Here is a 22,607-nt window from a genome sequence, read left to right on the forward strand (position 1 = left end):
GTAGAATAAATGTAAAAAAATAACCGAAGAAAGCCCATGCCTCCATGTAAAAAATAGTTGTGGGGTTACTTTTGTGTTCCATAAATGGGAAGTTAAATTTGTATTAAACAAAATGAAAATAGAATAGTGTCACCAATAATTGGAAATGGTAGTATTAATCCTGATAATGGTAGGAACATATTGTTATAGATGGTAAAATATTCAGACAAAACACCAACATTTGATTTACAATTATTTTAGTATGTGATGATAATGATAGAATAGTAGTGCAAAGTCACAAGGGTAAATGAGTGCCAAAACATTCACACGCGACAACTACTTATTACTCATGTCATGTGGATTTTATTGCATGCTGTGTTCGTGTTTTGGACCCTACAAATAAAAAGCTTATCTTCGAGAGAGATAGATCAATTTTTTACATTGGCACTGATAAATTTTAGGATATTCCAATCCATAAGCAATTAAAATGTGACATCATCAACTATTGATATTCTAAACTTTGAAATTGAAAAAGAAAAATACATACATATAGGAAGATTTTGCCGCATTTAATCCAATTTCACACACAACTTGCAATACTTCATTTTTTACACATTCATCGGTTCTTTCGACACCGACTTGAGTTCTCATTTTCTAGTTATTTCACTCTCATGGCTTATTTATTTCTTAGCCCTTATTGCCCGCGTCGTATATACTTGCAGCGATATCTAACATAAAAAAAATACTATCCTACAAACTTTTGAAAGTAGAATAGACCCTCAAACCTCAAACTTCTGGCTAAGGTATTTTTTTTACCTCTTTTGACACAGAAAAACCATTTAGTTATATTTTGTAGTGATGTTATAAGTTTATACCAAGTTGATATTAAATATTATATCCGTTGTACTTGATTCATAACCGGTGTACTATGGTTTTTATTAGACAAAGAATATTATGATTATTATGTACACGTGATCTTTATTCCGTTGCTTTCTGCAAACCAAGGTAAAAAAAAATTTGTATTGTATCGAGCAATAGATAACTCCATCATCAGATAAAAGGATCTTGCTAACGTAAAATATCATTTTACCTTTTCTCTTGCGGTCTTATTTAGAGTACTTTTTTTTCACAAAAAATATTTCCCCTTTTGGGTTTTGTAAATAATAGTAATAGTTTTTATGCAACACATATAGTACTCCACAAACTAAAAAAAGAATAATGCTATGCGGCCACATTATGGCCAGCCATAAATTAATTAAATAACAAAAAAAATTGATTTTTTTTCAAATTTTTGGTTTAATACTACTTGATTTTACTTTTATATCATCTTCATTATATGTTGCTCAACATGTTAGTGTTGCTCTTTCGTAGTTTTTGTTCAACTTATTACTACTGTCATTTCTTGATTGTTGATCAACGTATACAGTAATTCGTGATATTAATGTGTTTTACGTAATGGAATTCAAAGATAAGTATCAACTCACAAGTCCATTCACACACATATAAGTTTATATCGGTAATTCTAATTTTTTTATACATGTAAATGGACTAAATTAACTCTTTATGGCCGACCACATTATGACCATTTAGCATCCCTCCTAAAAAAATGTAACTAATCACTGTAATTAAAAAAGAGTAAAATGTCATAGATATTCTGCAAGGTAAGAACATCCTCAATTTCCGATAAAGTTAAACACCTTTTACTTTTACTAAAAGAATTGATCCTACTTTGGCTTTTGTCATCAGATATATACTCCCTTTACTAAATTATGTAATTTGAAGTTACTTTCGTGAGTTTCGCCTAGAGAAAAATATTTGCATCAAAACTTCTATATTTAAATATAAAAAATCTAATAAAAATGTAAGTCCTAAAATATAATTTTTTAAGGCATACTCATAATAATCATTTTTTCTATGTCCAGTGTCCTGATATGAGCTTAAATTGAGGACCATTTACATAGCATTAAATATAGCAATATTAAACTAAAAAATAGAATATTACTAGTAGTGGTATTTGCAATAGGGGATCTCATTTAAAATTCTGAGAAAAAGTCATATTTCCATTTCTACTCATAATAAAATGAGGTGGGTGTGGCTATAAAGATGGTGGTGCAGCAACAATAAAAACAATCCTTTTCTTCTTCCTCTCTCAAACATTATCATCACCCCTAAAACACGCACCAAAAACACACACAATTCAGAAAAGAAATAGGAATGGGGAACTGCCAAGCTGTTGATAATGCAACCCTAGTTATCCAACACCCAAACGGCAGAGTTGATAAGCATTTTTTCCCCGTCTCCGCCGCAGAAATCATGAAGATGAACCCCGGCCACTACGTCGCCCTCCTCCTCACCACCACCCTCTACTCCTCCAAAAACAACAACAGTAGTACCCCTCTTCGTGTCACTCGCATCAAACTTCTTAGGCATACCGATTCTCTCCTTCTTGGCCATGTTTACCGCCTTGTCACCTCCCAAGGTTGCTTAATTAATTCCTCTCTCTCTCTCTCTCATATATATATTTGTTGTTTTATATTTTTTTGATTTTTTTTCAGAGGTGATGAAGGGATTATGGGCAAAAAAGCAAGCCAAGATGCAGCAGAAAAATGGAAATATTGCAGAAATAAATATTTCAGATTGTGAAGCTTTGGGAAGGAAAAAAGTTGATGTGAAGAAGAATACTAGTAGTAATAATCAGGTAAATCTTTTTTCTTTTTACAAGATTATAACTTTTTTTTTTCCTGTGACAAAGTACTGTTGAGATTCTGTAAAACAAAAAAAACAGGAATAAATTATTTCTTAATTATGCAAATACATATGATGAGGAATAATGATTTCAGAATCTTGAGATCTTGAAACTGGCCTGCTTGAGTTATTATTAGTGCTATTATTCCTCCATCAATAATTTTTAGCGCGTGTGAAGGGAATATTATGAAGCTAAAACAAGTCACACAAACATACAAAAATAGTTTATTTTGAAATATAAATTCTATAATTTGTATTTCCAAAAATATTGTGACAGCTATGAAATTTGAGAGGATAACAGAGGAGTTTTCCTGGCCATACATCTTGTAATGTAAAATAATAATATCCATGTTATAGTCTGGTATTTTATCTCATCAGTAGATAAACGTCGATTTCAGGAAAGGCACAGGTCGAGAAGTAACACACAAGTTAACTCTGTGGCATCCAAATCCAGAGCATGGCACCCAGCACTAATGAGCATCTCTGAGGCTGGAAGATGATTTTTCTTTTCTTTTCTTTTCTTTTACTTTATTTAGTTATTTATCTTTTCTGAGCATGTATTAATTAGATCGAGATTTCTGCAAAGTCCTTAGTATAGAAAAAAAATGTGAAAAGGGCATCTCAATCTGAAAAAGGCAGAGATCCAGATGAGAACATGTTCTGTGTTATGCAAACACTCAAAGTTGCACATTGTTATTAGCTACATAGTACTATTCTCTAATAAATTATAGACCCCTCTTTCTGTTTAATTTAAATCATCACATGTTTTTGGGAGAAATATGGAGTTTTAATTTCTAAATTACAATTTGCAATTTGCAATGGGGTAGCATGTGAAACCAAGAACGATTATTAAGTTATGTTGACAGATTTTAACAATTATTACAGACAAATTAAACGATTTAAAAGTTGCATTAAATATGTACTACTACTACTACTACTATATGTTTTTATCTTTAGAATATTTATTATTTAATTAATGAATTTTATCATTTTAACTACTAGCTAGAATTGGCCCCTGATATGATCTTGCTAGCTAGTATACTCCCTCTTCCATTCTTGCTTTTAAAAGTTTTTTTATTGAGAATTATAATATTAATCTTTAAATTCGTGCAATTTTTAATTTTCCAACCTAATTTGAATAAGTAAGAAGCCCAGTAAATAAAGAGCACAAATCTACCCCTCCTTTTTACCGCCGCCCGCCTCCTCCTCCTCCTCCGTCGCCGCGTTTGTGAAGAAGTGGGCTAAATCTCGTTTTTCAACTCAACTCAAGGTAATAATTTTCGATTAATTTGTAACTATTTCAAAAGATTGTTACTGGTAATTTAGATATTTGTGCTGATACATGTATATAAATTTCTGGTGTTGCTAGTAGTGTACTGCTCAATTTCTGGAATACGGTGTCGTTTGTTGTAATTGTTGAACTCGTGCACTGCCTTTTTTTGTTGGGATGGATAGACATTGCATTCTTTTGCAGTCTCATAGGGTTCAATTGCAGTGTAGTTCTGTTTTTTCAACATCACAGTTGCTTTGTGTTTGATGTCAGCTACTTAACTTATTGCCTTTTTTATCAAATAAAACATGTGAATATTCATGGATTCTTGAAGATATTTAGTGTGATGATCTCTATACAGTTGCATGGAACAATATTTGTGAAGTCTATTGATGCAACATGCTTTGTGAAGACGGAGAAAAAATTATTTAAGCTGCTTGATTCGCTTGTAGATGAGATTGGCGAAGAACATGTTGTGCGGGTAGTAACGGACAATGGGAGTAATTATGTAGCAGTCGGGAAGATGTTGATGGTAAAGAGAAAGCATCTTTATTGGTCTCCTTTGATTAAAGAAACAATTCAAAAGGGTATAAGTCTTGTTGGCTATATTTATAGCCACACTTTTACCTTAAATTTGTTGGAAACTTTCACAAACAAGAAGGAATTGATGAGGCCAGCTGTCACTCGGTTTGCTACATCATTTCTAACATTAGAAAGGATTCATGAGGAAAAAGACAATCTTAGGAGAATGTTTACTAGCATTGAGTGGGTGCAAAATACGCTATCGAAGGATGCTAAGGGGAAGGAAGTAGCCGAGATTGTTATTATGACTCTTTTTTGGGAGAATGTGGTATGCATTCTCAAAGTCATGGAACCCCTTGTACGAGTTCTTCGATTGGTGGTTGGTGAAAAGAAATTAGCAATGGGCTACATATATGAGTCAATGGAGAAAGCAAAAGAAACAATCAGAGGATCTTTTGAAAAGAATGAACAAAGATATAGAGATATTTTTAAGATCATCGATGATAGATGGAATTGTCAACTCCATAGTCCATTGCATGAGGCTGGTCACATTTTGAAAACGGCCATCTACTATGATAACAAGGGATTGGAATTTGATTTCAAGGTAACTAAAGGGTTACATGATTGCATCGATAGATTGGTACCAAACAAAGAAGATCGGAACAAGATACTTCGAGAGTTGAGTATTTACAAAAATGGTGAAGACATGTTTGGTATTGAAATTGCACAGCGACAGCGACAAAGAAATGGCCTAGCTCCAGGTGAGATATTTTAAACGTAGTCCATTTAAATTTCTGAATTCTAATTTTTTATTTAGTAAGTTTATACCATTTGGCTTTGTAGCTCTATGGTGGGAATTGTTTGGCCTCTCAGCTCCAACTTTGCAACAACTTGCTATCAAGATCTTAGGCTCAACATGTAGTGCTTTTGGGTGTGAGATCAGACTGTATTTGAGAAGGTAATTGATTCAATTCATTTTTAAAATATATATTAGATTTTCAGTTCTAAATTTATAATATACTACTATTTATAATTAACATACATATAATTATAATTATGTTGCAGCTTCATTCAAAAAAGAGAAACAGTCTCGAGCATCAGAAGATGCATGATTCGGTTTATGTGAAATATAACCAAAAATTGCATGAGGTACAACCACATAGATACAATCGATCCTATTATGCTCAATGACGTTGATGAGTGGTTAGTTGGAGAGATGGAAGATGTGGATGGTGTTGGTCGTGATTTGGTTTTGAATGAAGATTCACTTGATTGGGATACTGTCAACAACGCTTTGGGAGTCGGAGAGCCTAGAACACATACTAGGTCTAAAAAAAGAAAAGAATCTCCTACATTATCCAGTTGTGTTAGAGGTTCTAAAAAGGACACAATAGCTGCATCCACATCTAGAAAAGAGGTTCTAAAATGGACACAAGAGCTGCATCCACATCTAGAAAAGGGAAATGCAAGTTGGCAATGGTGGTTGAAGAGAGAGAGCTCGTAGATGTAGAATCAGAAGATAAAGAATCTGAGCAAGAACATGTTGGAAATATTGATGTGCCCAACTGCGATGAGGAAGAAGGATCTACTTCATTGGATGCTAATGACGATGTGGATGAGGATGACTATGTTGGGGAGGATTATAGTGGAGACGAACTATATGTCGTGTGATATCTTTACATTTTAATTGTCGAGCTAAGACTTTAATTATTAGACATATTATATACTCCATCTGTCCCATTAAAAAATGAAACGTTTTCCCTTTTAGATTTTCCCATTAAAAATGAAACGTTTCCTAAAATGGAAACATCTTTATTTCTACTTTTTCATCTGTCTTATTTTACTCTATCTTCATTAGCTCACAAAACAACACTACATAAAAACCCGTGCCGATTTCCAAATGTTGCATATTTAATGGGACGAAGGGAGTATTTGTTTACGGTTTTAGAGCATCCGCAGCGGTGGCGGTGGTCGCCACCGCCGTCCGTGCCAGCGGCAAGGAGAAGGGTCGCCGCCGCTGCGCTCGCGCCGCTGGCACGGCGCTGCTCGATGTATCGAGCACGTCCGTGCCAGCGGACGCACACGTGGCGGCACGGGATTGGGCAACGGCGTAGCCGTTGCATTCAATTTTTTTTTTTTTTAAAAATCGGTATTTAATTATAAATAATGCTAAAAAATAAAAAAAAAATATTTTCCAAATCCCAAAAATATGGCCGTTTTTTCCCGTTTTTTCTGAATTTTTTTGATTTTTTTTTGATTTTTTTCCCCAAAATCATCTATAAATACACACATTCATCACTCATTTATCACATCAATTCATCTCTCATTCATAATTCTTATACAAACTATCAACACATTCAACCTTCACTCAAAACATCAAATGGATTTCACTCATCTCATGGCGGAAGCGGAACGCGAAGAACAAGAATACTACGAACAACATCGTGCCGCTTACGAAGCATATGTCGCGGCGAATACCCCCCGCTCATCCTCCTCAACGCACTAGATCAAATCGCCGCTACATCCATCGTGACCGGGAGGGAGCCCACGAAAGGCTCGTTGCCGACTACTTTGCCGACCATCCGCGGTTTCCGGCAGATTACTTCAGGCGCCGTTTTCGCATGTCAAAGCGCTTGTTCATGCGAATTGTCAACAAATTGTCCGCACGTGTTGAATACTTTCAAACAAGTGTAGATGCAGCCGGCCGGCAAAGTATCACGGCGTTGCAGAAGTGTACGTGTGCCATCCGACAACTCGCTACTGGGCAAACGGCCGACATCTTCGACGAGTATTTGCATATCGGTGAGTCCACTGGAATCCTTTGTTTAAAGAATTTTTGCGAGGGCGTTCGTTCTGCTTTTGGGGATGAATTCCTTCGGGCACCCACCACCGATGATTGCCAACGGTTGCTTCGTCTTCACGAATCAGTCCATGGCTTTCCCGAAATGCTTGGCAGCATTGACTGCATGCATTGGAGGTGGAAGAATTGCCCGACTGCTTGGAGGGGGCAACACTTAAGCGGTCACAAAGGCGGCGGCCCAACACTTATCCTTGAGGCGGTCGCCGACTATCGCCTATGGATTTGGCATGCATATTTTGGCGTTGCCGGATCCAACAACGACTTGAACGTGCTCTATTCTTCACCACTCTTTAATGATGTGATGAATGGTGTAGCACCGACGATCGACTTCACCATCAACGGAAATACATACCGAATGGGTTACTATCTCGCCGATGGTATCTACCCAAGGTGGTCGACGTTCGTGAAGACGCTCCACAACCAGCACGACCCGAGACGGGTTCTTTTTGCGCAGCGTCAAGAGTCAGCGCAGAAGGACGTCGAAAGAGCCTTCGGGGTCCTTCAAGCTCGATTCAACATTGTGAAGGCCCCGGCTCGGCTGTGGTACGTGAATAATATCGCCGACATCATGTTTACGTGTATTATATTACACAACATGATTATAGCCGACGAAGGGCCGAGGGCGGCTAGCTTCTACGACGAGGACGAAGCCGGAAGCTCAACAGCGAGGTCTCCCCCACGCCGAGGCGAGCATACGACGGTTGGCCAGAGGATCGAGACAAGACACACAATGCGCGATACTCGAATCCACAATCAACTACAAGAAGACCTAATCAACCACATGTGGACGAAATTCGGCAACGAGTAGTGGTTTTTTTAATTTTTAGGATTTTAATTATGTAATGTTTAATTTTATTTATCATTTGTAATATTTATTGTGGTTTTTAAATGAATTTTAATATTATGGAAATGTTATTGTTTAATTGAATTTTAAATTAATTGTGCTCGTCCTTGCGGAAGAGCACAGTTGTGGGTGTTGTGCTCTTGCCAGAGAGCAGGCATGAATAGTACCGCCCGGGCCCACAACCGTGCCGCTGGCAAGAGCACGGTTGTGGATGCTTATGCTTTATTTATTTATCTATTGATATGAATTTGAAATGAATTAGTTGCGCAGCCCCTGCATCATTTGGCTTAGTGGTAGTTGATCATGTATGTTGGAGGCGGCTGTCATGCTGATTTTGGTGTTGGGATCACTTTTCTTGGCTTCCGAATTGACCTTGTTCAAGATGTACAAAAATATCTAAAGGAATATTTATAAACATAGGCCATACAATAGATACTGCAAATGTCAATAATTTTCATAGGTGAAGTACCTCATTATTATTAATACTAGTATCACACATGTGCCAAAAAACGCCTTTTAATAATTTTCATAGGTGAAGTACCTCATTATTAATACTAGTATCACACATGTGCCAAAAAACGCCTTTTATATAGATATCTTGTTTGTACCTCATTATTGAATATTTATAAACATAGGCCACTTAGTCAAAATTCGTCTTTTATATATGCATAGATAGATATCTTGTTTGTAGATCACCCTGAAATCTAGTCTGTTACTACTCCTCCGTCCCACAATAGATGTCACACTTTCCTTATTAGTTTATCTCACAAAAGATGTCACATTTTCACTTTTGGAAAAAATTGTCTTTCACATAAATATAAAAATTATATTTTCTGTCTCTATTTAACACATAAAACAAAACCTCCTAAAATCTCTTGCCGTCCTACAAGTGTGACATCTTTTGTGGGACGGAGGGAATATTATTTATGAGAATTTGTTTTCTATTGTTTTAATGATGTATACAGATCTTTCTAGAGAATGTGGTTTCTTGAACGTCATAGCTCTATCAATTAACAACAAAAGCTATCGAAATTCTTCAATTCAAGCAAAATTTAATACTTGTAAAGATTTACTACGGAATCACAAGTAATTTGTCTACATCAAAACATGGAACACCAATAAATAATTTATCTTCGCAATAATTCTGACAAAATTCCTAGATTAAAAAAAAATTGAATTTAAAGTTATGGGCCAAATTATACATAGCAGTTGGGCTTTAATGGCCCAAGTTACAAACCCCCTTGCTTTTTCTGAAACCGAGCGTTTGTCCTTGAAAAATAGAACAACCTAAAACAAAAACAATGCTAGCTAGAACTTCCACATCCACGTATTCCCTGAAATTGAAGAGTTTTGGGAGGATTGCTAGATGCTTTTCGGCAACCTCATCGTCTCCTCTGCGAATTTGTGTAGTAGGTAGTGGCCCTGCTGGGTTCTACACTGCTGAGAAGGTATGCACAAGTTGTTAAGAAATCGCCGTGTTTTTTTAAATTTTATTCTATCAAACCCTTGATTTGTACGTTGAATTATGGATAAGGCTGAATCTTTAGCTGAGGAGTTCCTCTGAGCTGTAATGCCTTTGTTGAATTATTGATTTTTTTGTAGCTTTTGAAGGCTCATGAAAGTGTCGAAGTTGATATAATTGATCGGCTGCCAACTCCCTTCGGATTGGTTCGGTCCGGCGTCGCACCAGACCATCCTGAAACAAAGGTTCCTTATTTATTTGATTGAATGAAAAACAGATCTAATGGAGTACTACTATATAAGATGAAAGTATTTTAATGGGGTTTAGATGTAGTATCAATGTCTGTAATTGCTTTCAAGTGGGATATGCTTCCAGATACAGTATTTGGGTTAAATTATTGGATTGCTGGTGATGGTTTCGGAAAATTACTGCAGGTAGTGATCAATCAGTTCTCACGTGTTGCACAAAATGAACGTTGCTCTTTCTTTGGAAATGTGTCCCTTGGATCCTCTGTGACACTGCTGGAGCTTCGTAGCATGTATAATGCTGTAAGCTACTAGGTTTCCTGAAGTTTGTTGACAAAAATAGTTAATTTTATTGTTTTTGTTTAGTCCTGATATTTTGCAATTTATGTTTGTACTGTGGCAGGTGGTGCTTGCCTATGGCGCTGAAAGTGATAGATCTCTTGGCATACCAAAGGAGGTTTGTAGAACGTTTTTTATGCCATTGTGGCATTTGTCTTGTGGTTTAATGGATTGCCTTCTTTTTTGTGGAAAATTCTTTAATTATGATTCGTGCTCAACATTTTAGTATTTTCTTTTAATGCAGGAGTTGGCTGGTATATATGCTGCTAGAGAATTTGTTTGGTGGTATAATGGGCATCCGGACTGCAGAAATCTTGCTCCAGATTTGAAAAGCAGTGACACTGCTGTTATTCTTGGTCAGGTATCTTTGATTTGTTGATATATTTAATTGTGGTTTATGATCAAATTGTACCAATTGACACTTAGTGAGCCTGAGCTAATGTTTCACATCCTAATTCTATTTCATTAGGAAATATAGCTTAATTTGATTTGCCTAGTGGATACTATTGCTTATGCATATGCAGCAGAAGATATAGTAAGATCGTACTTTATTTATACATTAAAAGTAGATTGATATATTGATCTCAGAAAGCAATTGCATTGACTGCTTATTGTGTTTGCTTTAGGGAAATGTGGCTCTTGATGTTGCTCGAATTCTTTTACGGCCAATAGAGGAATTGGCAAGAACAGATATTTCCTCCCATGCATTGGCTGCTCTAGAAGAGAGCTCAATAAGGTTTTTTTATATTTTACATGATATTAGGGAAATGTGGTTCTTCGTTTTGTAGATGATCTGCTTGGTTAACAACTACAATTATCAGGAAAGTTTACTTGGTGGGAAGACGTGGACCGGTACAAGCAGCCTGTACGGCAAAAGAACTACGAGAAATTCTGGGTAATAGTCTGGCTCTTTCGTTCTGTAGGATATAGGATTAATTGTACTACCATTTTGCCTTATATGCTGTCATCTCCCCTTGCTCTCTAAATCTTAACATTGGACATATTTTGTTCACATTCCATAATGGAAAGAGTGGAAGCTATTATAAATTTGGCCCCATGGGAAAAATCGTTCTCCTGTTAGTCGACTGAATTAGGCTTTATGTTATAAGCTTTGATGCTAGAGTCATTGCACCTATATCTGTTTATATTAGGGCTAATATTTTTATTCACAAACCTGGTCTTTATTTAAAAAAATCAATCAGAAAAGAACACTGTAATAAGCTTAGTCGTTTTGCAGGAATCAAGGATTTGGGTGTCTATATTAAACCAGCTGATCTAGTTACAACACCAGCTGATGAGGTATATTTACTAATTACATTAACTGCCACTCGGATACTATTTTCCTTGTTTCTTATATCTTGCTTGCTTGGGCAAAGATAGAAATGAAGAATAGCAGGATCAGGAGGCGAGTGCATGAATTGCTCTTGAAGGCAGTCACATCAGGGTGTACTCCTGTTGCCAGTCAGCGCGAACTGCACTTTGTCTTCTTCCGCAAGCCTGACATGTTTCTGGAGTCAGATGACAAAAGTGGTCATGTTGGTGGCATTCGGCTTGAGAAGACTGCACTTAAAGGTAAGAATGCTCACATTGTTTTACAGAATTTATATTCTTTATGTTCATTCCAAAGTTGTAGAATTAGTTTTTGCACTGGGAAAATCTGTATCTTTTCTGATGTCTGTATGTTGAAGTCCAGTAGGAGTCATGTTTAGATTTTTTATCACATCTAAATTTTACAAGCTTTTAAAGATGTAGGAGATGATGAATTGGTGAAGCAGGTTGCAGTTGGCACAGGAGTGTATGAGGACATATCATGCGGGCAAGTTCTTTGACATTCAATAAAAGTTCTTTTTTTTTTCTTGTTATTTTTTGGTGATTGAATGACATTACAAATTATATGAAACAGTTGATGGTTTCAATAGCCTTGACATGGCTATTATATTTATATCTGTAATCTATTTAGTGATGAAGATATAGAACAATACGTAGTTATAATGTTTTTGTACGGGGGAGTCAAATTCTTTTTCTTGACCCGGATTTTGTAGCTGTATGATGAGGCGGACTTTGAAGTAATTCTAAAGTTGATAGATTTGACTCTTGTTTTGTAGGTTAGCTTTGAAGAGCATCGGTTACAAATCAGTCGCTGTGGATGGTTTACCCTTTGATACCAACAAAGGTATGTTCAAGATTTCTATCATCGATAGTTTTGGAAACTGCATAGTCTTGGACTTCGAATTTACGTTCCCGTCTTCCTAATTGCGGTGTTCACATGCAAATGATAACTATTGCCACTCTTAATACTTTTCTGTTTACTTTCTAGGTATCGTCCCAAATGATAGAGGGCGTGTACTAGCTGATGCTTCACATGGTCATCTACAACACGATATAGGCTTATACGTGTGTGGGTGGTTGAAGAGAGGACCAACCGGGATAATTGGTACAAACCTTCATTGTGCTGAAGAAACTGTGAGTATAAAAGAGAACTTAATGTTTGCTCTATCTTTTCTATGTGACTGTGAGGTTGAGTCGAGCGATCTTTAAGGCTGCATTTTACTACTCTCAGGTTACATTCTTATCATAACGTTTTCCACAGATCTCATGCATCTCAGACGACATAAATAGAGGGGCTTTAGCATCTGCTTCGACAAAGCCAGGAAGAGAAGGGCTCAGGCAAGTGTTAGACAGTAGGAACACTAGAGTTGTCCCGTTCGATGGCTGGGGAAAAATCGACTACGAAGAGCGAAGGCGAGGGAGTTTAAAGAACAAACCTAGAGAGAAACTTGCAACGTGGGAGGAGCTACTGGAAGTTGCCTGCCGATGAGGTAGTTTACAATGCAGATAAACATGCTAAATTTTGAATTATGATACATCATATCATAGTACTTAGTTTATAAGGGATTTATAAAGTAAAATTAATAAAACAGTGGGAAAATGTATACTTAATTTTCAGTGTGGAAGTTCTAGCTGATTTTGGTGACTTGACTGCAAATTTTACCTGTTGCTGTAAGGGTATTTATTTATTATAGCAAAGCTGCTAAAGGAACCATCAAATTCTTGCTACATATTTTTGACTTTGAGAAATCTTTTTAGCAGCCATCTTTATTGCTGTGAAATCATTGTTTCCAGCCCATGAATCCATTAGATATAGATTTTTCTGATTTGCTTCATTTTAATAGTCCCACTTCAACAAAATTGATATACTACTAAGTAAAGGCAAGTGTCGACTTTTGCGTTATTCTTCATCATTTTCTGCGGAAAAGAGCAAGAGCATTCGAGAGAATAAATTCAAATTTATTATGCAATTGGAAAGATTTCATTTTAATACAGCATAAAGGATTTGGAACTGTTCAAAGTTTGCAACAGCAATCAAGAAATGGCTTTTTGGATCACAAACATAAGATTAGTGCGTTTGTTAATGGGAATTTTTGTCATTTTGAACACTGACCACCACTAAAAGATAAAAAAAAAGTACTATTGGTGCGAATGAAATCAAAATTTTTATTCGTTTAATCAATTTGGAATATTGTTATTTGGAAAGTAATTTCAATACATAAAAGATCCTCCACTAGGTGAATTTTAAATTTTATATGAAATTATACTGAAAATAATCTAATTAGTTTTTCTAAAATGAGATTTTAAAAATCAGGAAAAATGGTGCTTCATGACACAAACAAGAAATGCAATAAGATGCCAAAACATCTTATTTCTTATGCTTCAAACTCAATATAATCAAAATAACACCAACAACAAAATCTAGAAGCCAAAGCTGAACAAAATCACACGAAAACTGAAGTTTCTCACTCAACGCTGATCATCTCTCAAGTTCATTATACAAAGAAAGGTATCGAACGCCATTAGATTTCATGGCTTGTACGTATCGAAGTTTTCTGACATCCATTTAGGCTGCATCTCCATTCTGCACCGTTGCTTGATCGTGCTTATCTAGTTGGCTGAAGTTGCCCTTCTGCTTGAAGAGCTGAGTGTGATGGTGCCTGCAGTAGAGCTGATGCTCGTGGGCGACATAATTAGACGGGCTTATTGTGCAACCGCCATGGCTGCACTTGAAACAAGCCCTGTGATACGAGCTGCCATCGACTGCTACCTGTTAATGCACAAGTCATCAACCATGTTAGACCTAATTGGTGAGGATTGAGGATTTTGATTTTTGGTATTAAAACTTATGAGTACCTTTTCAATAGGATAAACTGTTTTGCCACAAGCAACACATTTATCTTGAGTTCCTGCAAACATACTCGAGACTTTGCTATTTGCAAAACCGGGTTCAGAAGATCTGTCGACTCTAGCAGTTCTCGGAGCATCTGTGAATAGTATAGATATATTGGATGAGGTAAGAACGAAAGCTCAAGTTAAATTTTCGAGTTTTGATTCAACCTTCGAAGCTCTTATCAAGGCTTCCAGTCATCTTAAATAGTTGGTTGAAATGAGGTTTGCAGTAAAGAACCCCTTCATAGGAAGAGTAGTTGCTCAGCTGCAACAGAAGTTGATGAAATTGAGCAAATGGATCCGGAAACTTAGTGAATTAATGGATAATTGCAATGTGACACGGTGCTAAAATGGACTCATCCTATTTATTATATGGTGACATCGAGCAGCATGTAATGTCCCGGAAAGAGTTGATGGAATTATACTTGGTCTGTTGTTCGAAGAACCAACATAATAAAAAGTCTAAACATTAATAAGGCAGCAAATTAGGCCTACTTCCTCCTGCTGACTACATACATGTTGCTTTATCAAGCAATGATCACCAATTTAGAAGCTAATTGTTGTGACAATCAATTTTAAATTCAGTGAACTAAGATAACATATTTAAAAGAATGTGCAGAAATTTGAAATTTCAAGAGATCACAAGCAAATCTGAAAATTGAGAATTGAGCTTGATGCTGAGATTGAATCAAGCAAACACTGAAATGGTGAGGTTTACCAACTTGGTTTCACAACCATCACACGACAATTGGCGCGATATTTTTACAAGTTCCGAGCATTTACTAAACCAAAAGCAAGTTTCTTGGAAACAGTAGGCAACTCAACACCCCATTATGAGAATAAAAACCAAAACGCAATGCTCAAACACACACCCTTCTTGGCAGAGTAACACAGCAAATGCTCATCTTCACATTCAAATCAATAAACGTATAACTATAACTACGTCAACAGCAGTACCGCATAATAATCCGATAAACATACACCAAATTCACCAGCTCTCTCACCCTCAAAGTATGATCTCCCAGTAAAAAGAACTCCAGTCATCAAGAACCAATCTTTAAAGACAATTATGCCACCATTTACACCCAATTCAACAAATTCAACGACACAAAACTTGTCCCAATACACATCACAGATCAACAAGCTCAATCAACCAAAAGCCTCATCAAAATAAGACAAACGCAAACATATTCTTGCAAAAAAAAACCTTAAACCAAACAACATAAGTATCAATAAATCAAGAATCACAATAAGGGCCGAGTCAAAAATCAAACCATAAAGAGCCAAGCAAACAAATTATTCCATCACTCATACCTAACTCAATAACCCCATCACAAATCAAGAACAAAATCAATCACAACAGTAAAAGCAAGTATGATTAAATCAAAAATCAGCAAAAGGGATGTAATAAAAATCGAACCTTGAGAGTTCCTTTGCAATGATGGCATCTAAAACAAGCCTTGTGATACACTTTGTTGTCAGCAGTGAGCTCATCCACCAAGTAAACTGTTTTCTCACAAGCCTTGCATTTCTGTGTTGTTCCAGCAAAACTAGCCATTTTTCCCTTTAAATTTTTGAGTTTTATTTCTTCTTTCAAAACTTAGATCTTCGATGTTTGATGCTACTCAAAAAGAAAAGTTTGAAAAAGAGCAGTTGGTTAGAAAATCAATGCTAGAAATTTAAATTTATTCTACTCTCCTTTTTCTCTGTCTCATCATCTATTTTGCCTTTTTTGGAGTTATTTACAGGTCAGCTAGTGTTTCAAAGACTGTACACGTGTCATCTACTCATTTTTTTATGTATAGAACAATTTAAAATCTAATAATCATAATCTGTAATATTCAACTTTAATTTTCCCTTAAAAACTATCTACAAGATTGAAGTAGTTATGATTTTGAACTTTATGAAGAGGAGAAAAATGATCTATATAATGTCGTATCAATAGATAAAAGAGGTTGATTTTACTCTCACAATTGGTTGGCCCAAATTCATTTCTTCAAGATTTTTTTTCCATATAAAAATACTAGGAGTAGTAGTATTATTTAATTTGTGATCTGACCATCAAAATTGAATCGATCCAACTCCATCCATCTGGTTTGCACAATTGCAGGTCGAATTTTTTAAAGGAAATGAGTTACATCATCATTGAAGAGAACAACGTTTTATTTTATGGTTAGTGGCACCTAAGTGCAGCAATTTTGAATGCGTTCTGATTAATTGTTTCATTAGAATTTAAATATCAAATTTTTATAACGAATAGTACTTCTAAATTTAATTTATTGAAATTATAATGTTAGTTAGATGAGATAATATTTCTTCAATTATGATTAATCAAACACCACATTACAACATATGTTCAAATCATTAAATTTTAACACAAACTTTCGGCCTTACAGAAAACTTTTCTTAAATGCTCATGGTAACTAGTTCACGAATGAAGGAAAAAAGTAAGAGGATAAACGTGCAAGAGTACATCGTCAATTTAACATTATTATATGAGTAATATTTTTAATTAAACGCATTTATTTGGTGACTTTATTTAACAACCAAAACATGGAAATCAACACCGGTGAGGAACTAACACGGGGCACCCGAATTATTTAACTCGCATACCAAAAATATCATTTAATTCAGCGAAACATATCTAGCAAACACATCATTATGTTCTTAACATTTATATGAATTTCTAAACGTATCTCAACATCTGTTAGTAGTAATATTTTCACTATTTTGAATTGATTTCTTTATATTGCAATGAAAAAGTTACTCGTATATTTTTCTCAGTAAACTTTAGGGACTAAAAATGATATTTTCAATAATTTAAAGGGGTGTCTTCAAATATGGGCAAAACTCCACACCAACTATCTTGTTGTGCAATTAATCCCTTATTTTCAATTTAACCTATCGGCTGAAAGTTGTTTCACTATTTTGGTTTCTGATCTTCTCTTTCTAATTCCTGAATGCTGGCGCAATTTCTACGGTTGCTAGGTTCTATACTGGAATTTTGTTTTCTCTCTCTCTGATTTTTTATTGATCGACATGTTTTGAATTGTAAGTGGAAATCATGTATAATCAATGGTGTGGCAGGCTGAAATGGCGACCGAAAAAGTGAATCCAGCTACTGACGAAGTAAAGATGGATCTGTTCGAAGATGATGATGAATTCGAGGAATTTGAAATCGATCAAGGTTGCTTGATTAACTTTTCTAGCAAGAAACGAATTTTATGATTATAATCTTATTATTGCCTAGAGGAAAATATATTTTCATGATATCTAAATCTACCGGGGTGTTGCTTTAGTAATTTTGCGATTTCTGTGTTGCGTCAGAGAGTAACCAGATAGCAGCAATTGAATCCCCAATGCTTCGAGCTATCATTTTGAGTCTAGCTAATTGCTCATAAGATCAATGCCTTTTACTTACATTTGATATTTATGTACGAAAACATGTTTGGAACTTCATGAGTTGATCTTTCATAAATGCTGTTTAACTTATGTGAGAAGATTAGAATCATTAGATAGGCCTCTCTCTTAGGTGGTGTTCGGTTTGTAAGATAAAAAAAATTAGTAGGATACAATATAGGATAAGGCGTCTTAGGTGGTGTTAGGCCAACCAAATGCATGATTATGGCTTTAGTCAGCCTTTATCTTTAATCAATCCTACTAACTGAATTGGGCCTACGTGTATATAATTTTATGTCAACGTATAGCTCATGTTAAGAGTAAGTGCATTGTCATTCAGAATAAATGACTTTCATTGACATAACAGACTCGAGATGGTGCGCTAGTTCGTGAAGTTCTAATTTATTGAGTCTTTTCTTAGCGCGAAAAGTTTCGGTTTTTTTCTATTCCGCACGGCCCCTTCTCCAATGGCAGAGAAATTTTGAACCAGATAGCAGTTAATAAGATGCTTCCATACTTGTGGTGTATCTTTAGATTCTTTATCCATGTTGGTTTCATCAAATAAAATAATAATGTAATTTACATAGCCTGTTTAGCTGGATTTTCTTGTTAATATAGAACTTGTGAGATAGTAGAAAATTTTAAAATTTTCTTCCAACATCAATCCTTATCTGAAGACTCTAGATTCTTGACTATATCTTGTCAACTGTTCTTTCTTAATTTATCATCAGCACATCTTGGAAATTGTTTATTCGAGTCGGTCTTTTATTTACTTTTTTTTTATTGTTCTCAGAGTATGGAGACAAAGAGGAAGGAAAAGAAGTAGCTCAGCAATGGGAAGACGACTGGGATGATGACGATGTCACTTATGATTTCTCCCTGCAGCTCAGGAGGGAATTGGACAGCAATGCTGAGAAGAAATAGGCTGAAGTTGAGTTGTCTGCGGTATGTTTGGGATTTATAACTCTGATTTCAGTCTCTAGTTTAATGACTTGTTGCTGCTGAATATCTTTAATTCATCAAAGAAAACTTTATAGATTCACAAGCTTTTTATTCATCAATTTTTTAATCAAGAGAGGCTCCATCACATCAGATATAAATCGAGGATCCTTGTACGCATCACGAATTCTTGAATACAAGATACTTCTCACTTTACACTGAAATGTAGTACCGAATTTCGGTTCATCTCTAAACCGAAGATTTTGAGTTGGCAAAATTCCAGACAGAAATATATCAATTCCTTCTCTGACAGAGAATGGAAGAGTAGCTACCCCATATTTACCAGGTCTCCCATAAATATTCAAGCACACAAAGATCATGCTCTGCCACAATCACATAGCTGAAAACAAAGATTGCAAGTCATAACCATGAAATTTTCATACTTAACAAAGAAACTGAACCTCACTAACTTATTAGGTCGAACCAAGGATCTGATAACTTGGGCAGCTTTTAATCTTTGTTTAAGATCTAGAAAACTTGATGGCTCATCAAACAAGTAGATATCTGCATTGTGTAGAGCAGCAAAAGCTATTGCGAACCTCTGAAGCTCCCCACCAGATAAATTTTCCAACTCACGCTCCATAATCTGAATCAACTCAAGGTCAGCAACAAGTTGTTGTTTCATATTATCTCTGGCATCCACCTGAGAAAGAAGTTGCCCAACGCAGCCTTGAATAACTTTAGGGATGTAATGGACGTGCTGGGGCTTGGACATCACCTGAAATAGATGTGACAGATTAATAAACTAGAGAGAAATAAAGACATGGAAATAAGTATTGTTGAGATTAATTAAGTTGCAAATAAAAGAAGATTATAAGTAGTACAAGAAAACTCCTGTTAGCAAATGATAAAAAAAATCTTGCCAGTCAGGAGGATTCTGCAAAAAACAAGGATAGAGGAAGATGATATGTGTTGAAGATGATAACCTGTGCAAGTAACTGCTATGAAAGAAGAAGAAGAATAAACAAACCTAAGCAATATAAAGGATTTATGGCCATAACGATGAGTTGTATCCTTGTTGGAGGCGATATGCGTCCATTCCTGATCCGACATCTCTTTCTATTCTACTGATTTGGTTTCTGAGGGGATTTAAAATATCGAGAAATACCGTAAACCTTATTCAACGAACGAATTTGAAATTGAACAAGAAAAATGGTAACCGATGTATCTATATCTATCTATCTATCCATGTATAAAAGGTGAGTTTTGGCCTTATATTGAAATATTTGTAATTTATGAGTATAAATTTTAATATTATAAAATATATCATAATTAATATAGAAACATATATAAAAGGTGAGTTTTGACCTTATATTGAAATATTTGTAAGTTATGGGTATAAATTTTAATATTTATAAAATATATCATAATCAATATAGAAACATATATAAAAGGTGAGTTTTGACCTTATATTGAAATATTTGTAAGTTATGAGTATAAATTTTAATATTTATAAAATATGTCATAATTATTATAGAAAACGAAACGTTGTTATACTATTCATAATGATATTTATGTACATTTAATATTATGATTGATTGGTGACACTACATATTCATTAATAATAATTAATTTTATTTAATCATTATAAACATTTTTACATAATTGTAAATGTTTCAACGTTCAAGCATAAAATTTATATTATCATTGTAAATTATTTTTTTCCGAATATAATAAATCAAAGAAACTGACTATCTATAATATTTTGAAGTTAATGCATTGCATATTCATCTCGAATTTCACCGCTTTCACAAATTTCATGCAAAGAGAATACCCAAAGTCAACGAAATAGCAAACGGAAGCAAAGAAGACATAGAGTATAAAATATCACATTGTTTTCGTTTGGAGAGTGGGAGGAAAATAAGGTTGAGGATCATGTTATGTTTAAGTGATATTAGTCCATATTTAAGCTTTTTTCTTAATGTTAGTTTGTTTTATTTTTGGTTAGTTTTGTTTTAATTTTTTTTAATCTTAGCTATAATAATTTTTACATATAGAATATAACATAGAAACTGGCCATCTATAATATTTTGTAGTTAATGCATTGCATATTCATCTCAAACTTCGTAACTTCCACAAATTTCATGCAAAAAAGAGCACCTAAGTCAACGAAATGGTAAAAGTTGTTATATAGGGTATGTAGTTGATTTTTTTTAATTATAACATATAGATGGTGAAAAACTGGCTTATGGAATAGATTGTGCCGGTGCAGGACGAGAAAAGTGTAGGGGATGATAATTAGTGATGAAGAAGGGCACCCGAGCTAGATGGAGGCGGGTAAAAGATGTTGGGAAAATGATAAGGTAGATGGGTATTGGAGTACAAAGAGAAGTCGGGGTAATGTTTTAATATGAATAAGTTACTATACCTAATAAATTGTTTGTTAGCAATACATTTTTTAATTAGTTAACCCAATTATAAAGGTGGAGAGTTTACATGATTATTTTTTTATGAGACATATATGATATAACAAATTCTTATGGATTTATGTGATGACTTGGATTAATGTGATGAATTTATTGTTTAATTTAATAAATTAGATCTTTGAAATTGATAAAATATGAATGTAGATTATATTTATTATATTTTTCTATGACAATGGCTTCCATATTTTGAACATTATAAATTGTATATTAATAATTTCATATTGATGGTGTTAGATATTAAATTTTACTATGTATTGTTTAAATAAGATTGTTCTTTTTATATCCAAAAACGTTTTAATCAATATATGTGCTTTTGTTGTTTTAATATAATTTTAAATATTATACTAATTGCATAATTGGTTTTAACATTTTACTTATATTACTTTAGATTGAGATTATAGTTATTAGTTGTGATTAATTTTACTATATTATAATTTTATTTTTATACTTAATTATTGCTATATTCATACATCTATTTAATAAAAAAAATTGGTAGGAGTATTAAATATACAAATTGTAACTTGCCGAAGTATAATTGTATATGAAATTGAGAAAACCATCTTAAACCTACTTAATCCACAACTTTTATTTATTTTACGAAAAAATGATCAATAAAGATTCTCTATTTATTCTCGTGATGATCTGAATTCCTAAACTATTGAATTGAAAAAAAATGTTTTATCAACTGAGTAGTGTTTCATCGTCTTCTTATTTTAGTATTTTTATTGTACGGAATGTGTTCAAATAAATAATAAGCCTGATTTTTGTAATTAAAATTTGAAGATAATTTATAATAGAAATATTTAGGAATAAATCGAATATATAAGAAAAGAGTAGAGAATTCTAGAAGAAAAAAATAGGATGAAAACTTTAGAACAAATACCTATGTAGTCTATATATATAGACTACATATATATGCCTATAGTAAATATTTTGTAGATGTTAAGTTTCACAAGTTTAGTTTTTTTAGTTTTCAAATTCGAGTGATGATAAAGTGATATATTAAATTAGGTTCAGTAAAATTAAATGAACCGTGCATCGCACGGGAGTAGATACTAATGTGTATATAAAGGCAAAAGCTTAGAGACGGCTAATTTCTAACTGAAAATTTACATCCTTTTTATTTGGGCCTAATATATTTAGGACTCGTTCAGTTTGCTTGTGTAGGAATGAGTAGAATTATTTCTTGTGAGATTAAATTGGGTAGGGCCCACGTCCTTTTTAATTAATTATAGTGTTCATGTTGTAAGGTTTGGACTCGATTTTGGCAAAAGATTTCCTTCTGTGGTAATAAAT

At 34.4% G+C, this 22,607-nt stretch overlaps 5 protein-coding genes across 7 annotated transcripts; 4 read left to right on the forward strand and 1 right to left on the reverse strand.

Moving 5' to 3' along the window:
- Window positions 1-2,068: 2,068 nt before the first annotated feature.
- Window positions 2,069-3,473, forward strand: LOC121794980. Its single transcript, XM_042193403.1, has 3 exons — window positions 2,069-2,458; window positions 2,535-2,677; window positions 3,123-3,473. The coding sequence occupies exons 1-3, from the start codon at window positions 2,194-2,196 to the stop codon at window positions 3,222-3,224; spliced, it is 510 nt and encodes a 169-aa protein (XP_042049337.1). The 5' UTR covers window positions 2,069-2,193; the 3' UTR covers window positions 3,225-3,473.
- Window positions 3,474-3,601: 128 nt separating this feature from the next.
- On the forward strand, window positions 3,602-6,264 carry LOC121794979. 2 transcript variants are annotated; one of them, XM_042193400.1, is made up of 4 exons: window positions 3,602-3,994; window positions 4,356-5,277; window positions 5,360-5,474; window positions 5,582-6,264. In XM_042193400.1, exons 2-4 carry the CDS (start codon window positions 4,518-4,520, stop codon window positions 5,640-5,642), a joined length of 936 nt encoding a protein of 311 aa, XP_042049334.1. In that variant the 5' UTR covers window positions 3,602-3,994; window positions 4,356-4,517; the 3' UTR covers window positions 5,643-6,264. The 2 variants fall into 2 exon arrangements, with proteins under 2 accessions (XP_042049334.1, XP_042049335.1); XM_042193401.1 differs by having other exon boundaries at window positions 4,447-5,277.
- A 3,255-nt stretch (window positions 6,265-9,519) lies between these two features.
- LOC121797234 (NADPH:adrenodoxin oxidoreductase, mitochondrial-like) lies at window positions 9,520-13,344 on the forward strand. Its single transcript, XM_042195990.1, has 13 exons — window positions 9,520-9,668; window positions 9,823-9,927; window positions 10,117-10,230; window positions 10,331-10,384; window positions 10,511-10,627; window positions 10,893-11,002; window positions 11,088-11,161; window positions 11,504-11,565; window positions 11,643-11,838; window positions 12,013-12,082; window positions 12,372-12,439; window positions 12,584-12,729; window positions 12,857-13,344. The coding sequence occupies exons 1-13, from the start codon at window positions 9,522-9,524 to the stop codon at window positions 13,082-13,084; spliced, it is 1,491 nt and encodes a 496-aa protein (XP_042051924.1). The 5' UTR covers window positions 9,520-9,521; the 3' UTR covers window positions 13,085-13,344.
- A 597-nt stretch (window positions 13,345-13,941) lies between these two features.
- LOC121797223 (LIM domain-containing protein WLIM1-like) lies at window positions 13,942-16,167 on the reverse strand. Its single transcript, XM_042195980.1, has 4 exons — window positions 15,908-16,167; window positions 14,656-14,752; window positions 14,452-14,582; window positions 13,942-14,365 (listed from the first exon to the last, which is right to left on the reverse strand). The coding sequence occupies exons 1-4, from the start codon at window positions 16,043-16,045 to the stop codon at window positions 14,162-14,164; spliced, it is 570 nt and encodes a 189-aa protein (XP_042051914.1). The 5' UTR covers window positions 16,046-16,167; the 3' UTR covers window positions 13,942-14,161.
- A 1,195-nt stretch (window positions 16,168-17,362) lies between these two features.
- LOC121793789 (protein DELETION OF SUV3 SUPPRESSOR 1(I)-like) lies at window positions 17,363-21,371 on the forward strand. 2 transcript variants are annotated; one of them, XM_042191820.1, is made up of 4 exons: window positions 17,363-17,475; window positions 17,575-17,674; window positions 18,680-18,831; window positions 21,098-21,371. In XM_042191820.1, exons 2-3 carry the CDS (start codon window positions 17,581-17,583, stop codon window positions 18,808-18,810), a joined length of 225 nt encoding a protein of 74 aa, XP_042047754.1. In that variant the 5' UTR covers window positions 17,363-17,475; window positions 17,575-17,580; the 3' UTR covers window positions 18,811-18,831; window positions 21,098-21,371. The 2 variants fall into 2 exon arrangements, with proteins under 2 accessions (XP_042047754.1, XP_042047752.1); XM_042191818.1 differs by lacking the exon at window positions 21,098-21,371 and having other exon boundaries at window positions 18,680-18,928.
- Window positions 21,372-22,607: the final 1,236 nt, after the last annotated feature.

This window comes from Salvia splendens, chromosome 3, assembly GCF_004379255.2.
Source record: "Salvia splendens isolate huo1 chromosome 3, SspV2, whole genome shotgun sequence".
Lineage (NCBI taxonomy): Eukaryota > Viridiplantae > Streptophyta > Magnoliopsida > Lamiales > Lamiaceae > Salvia > Salvia splendens.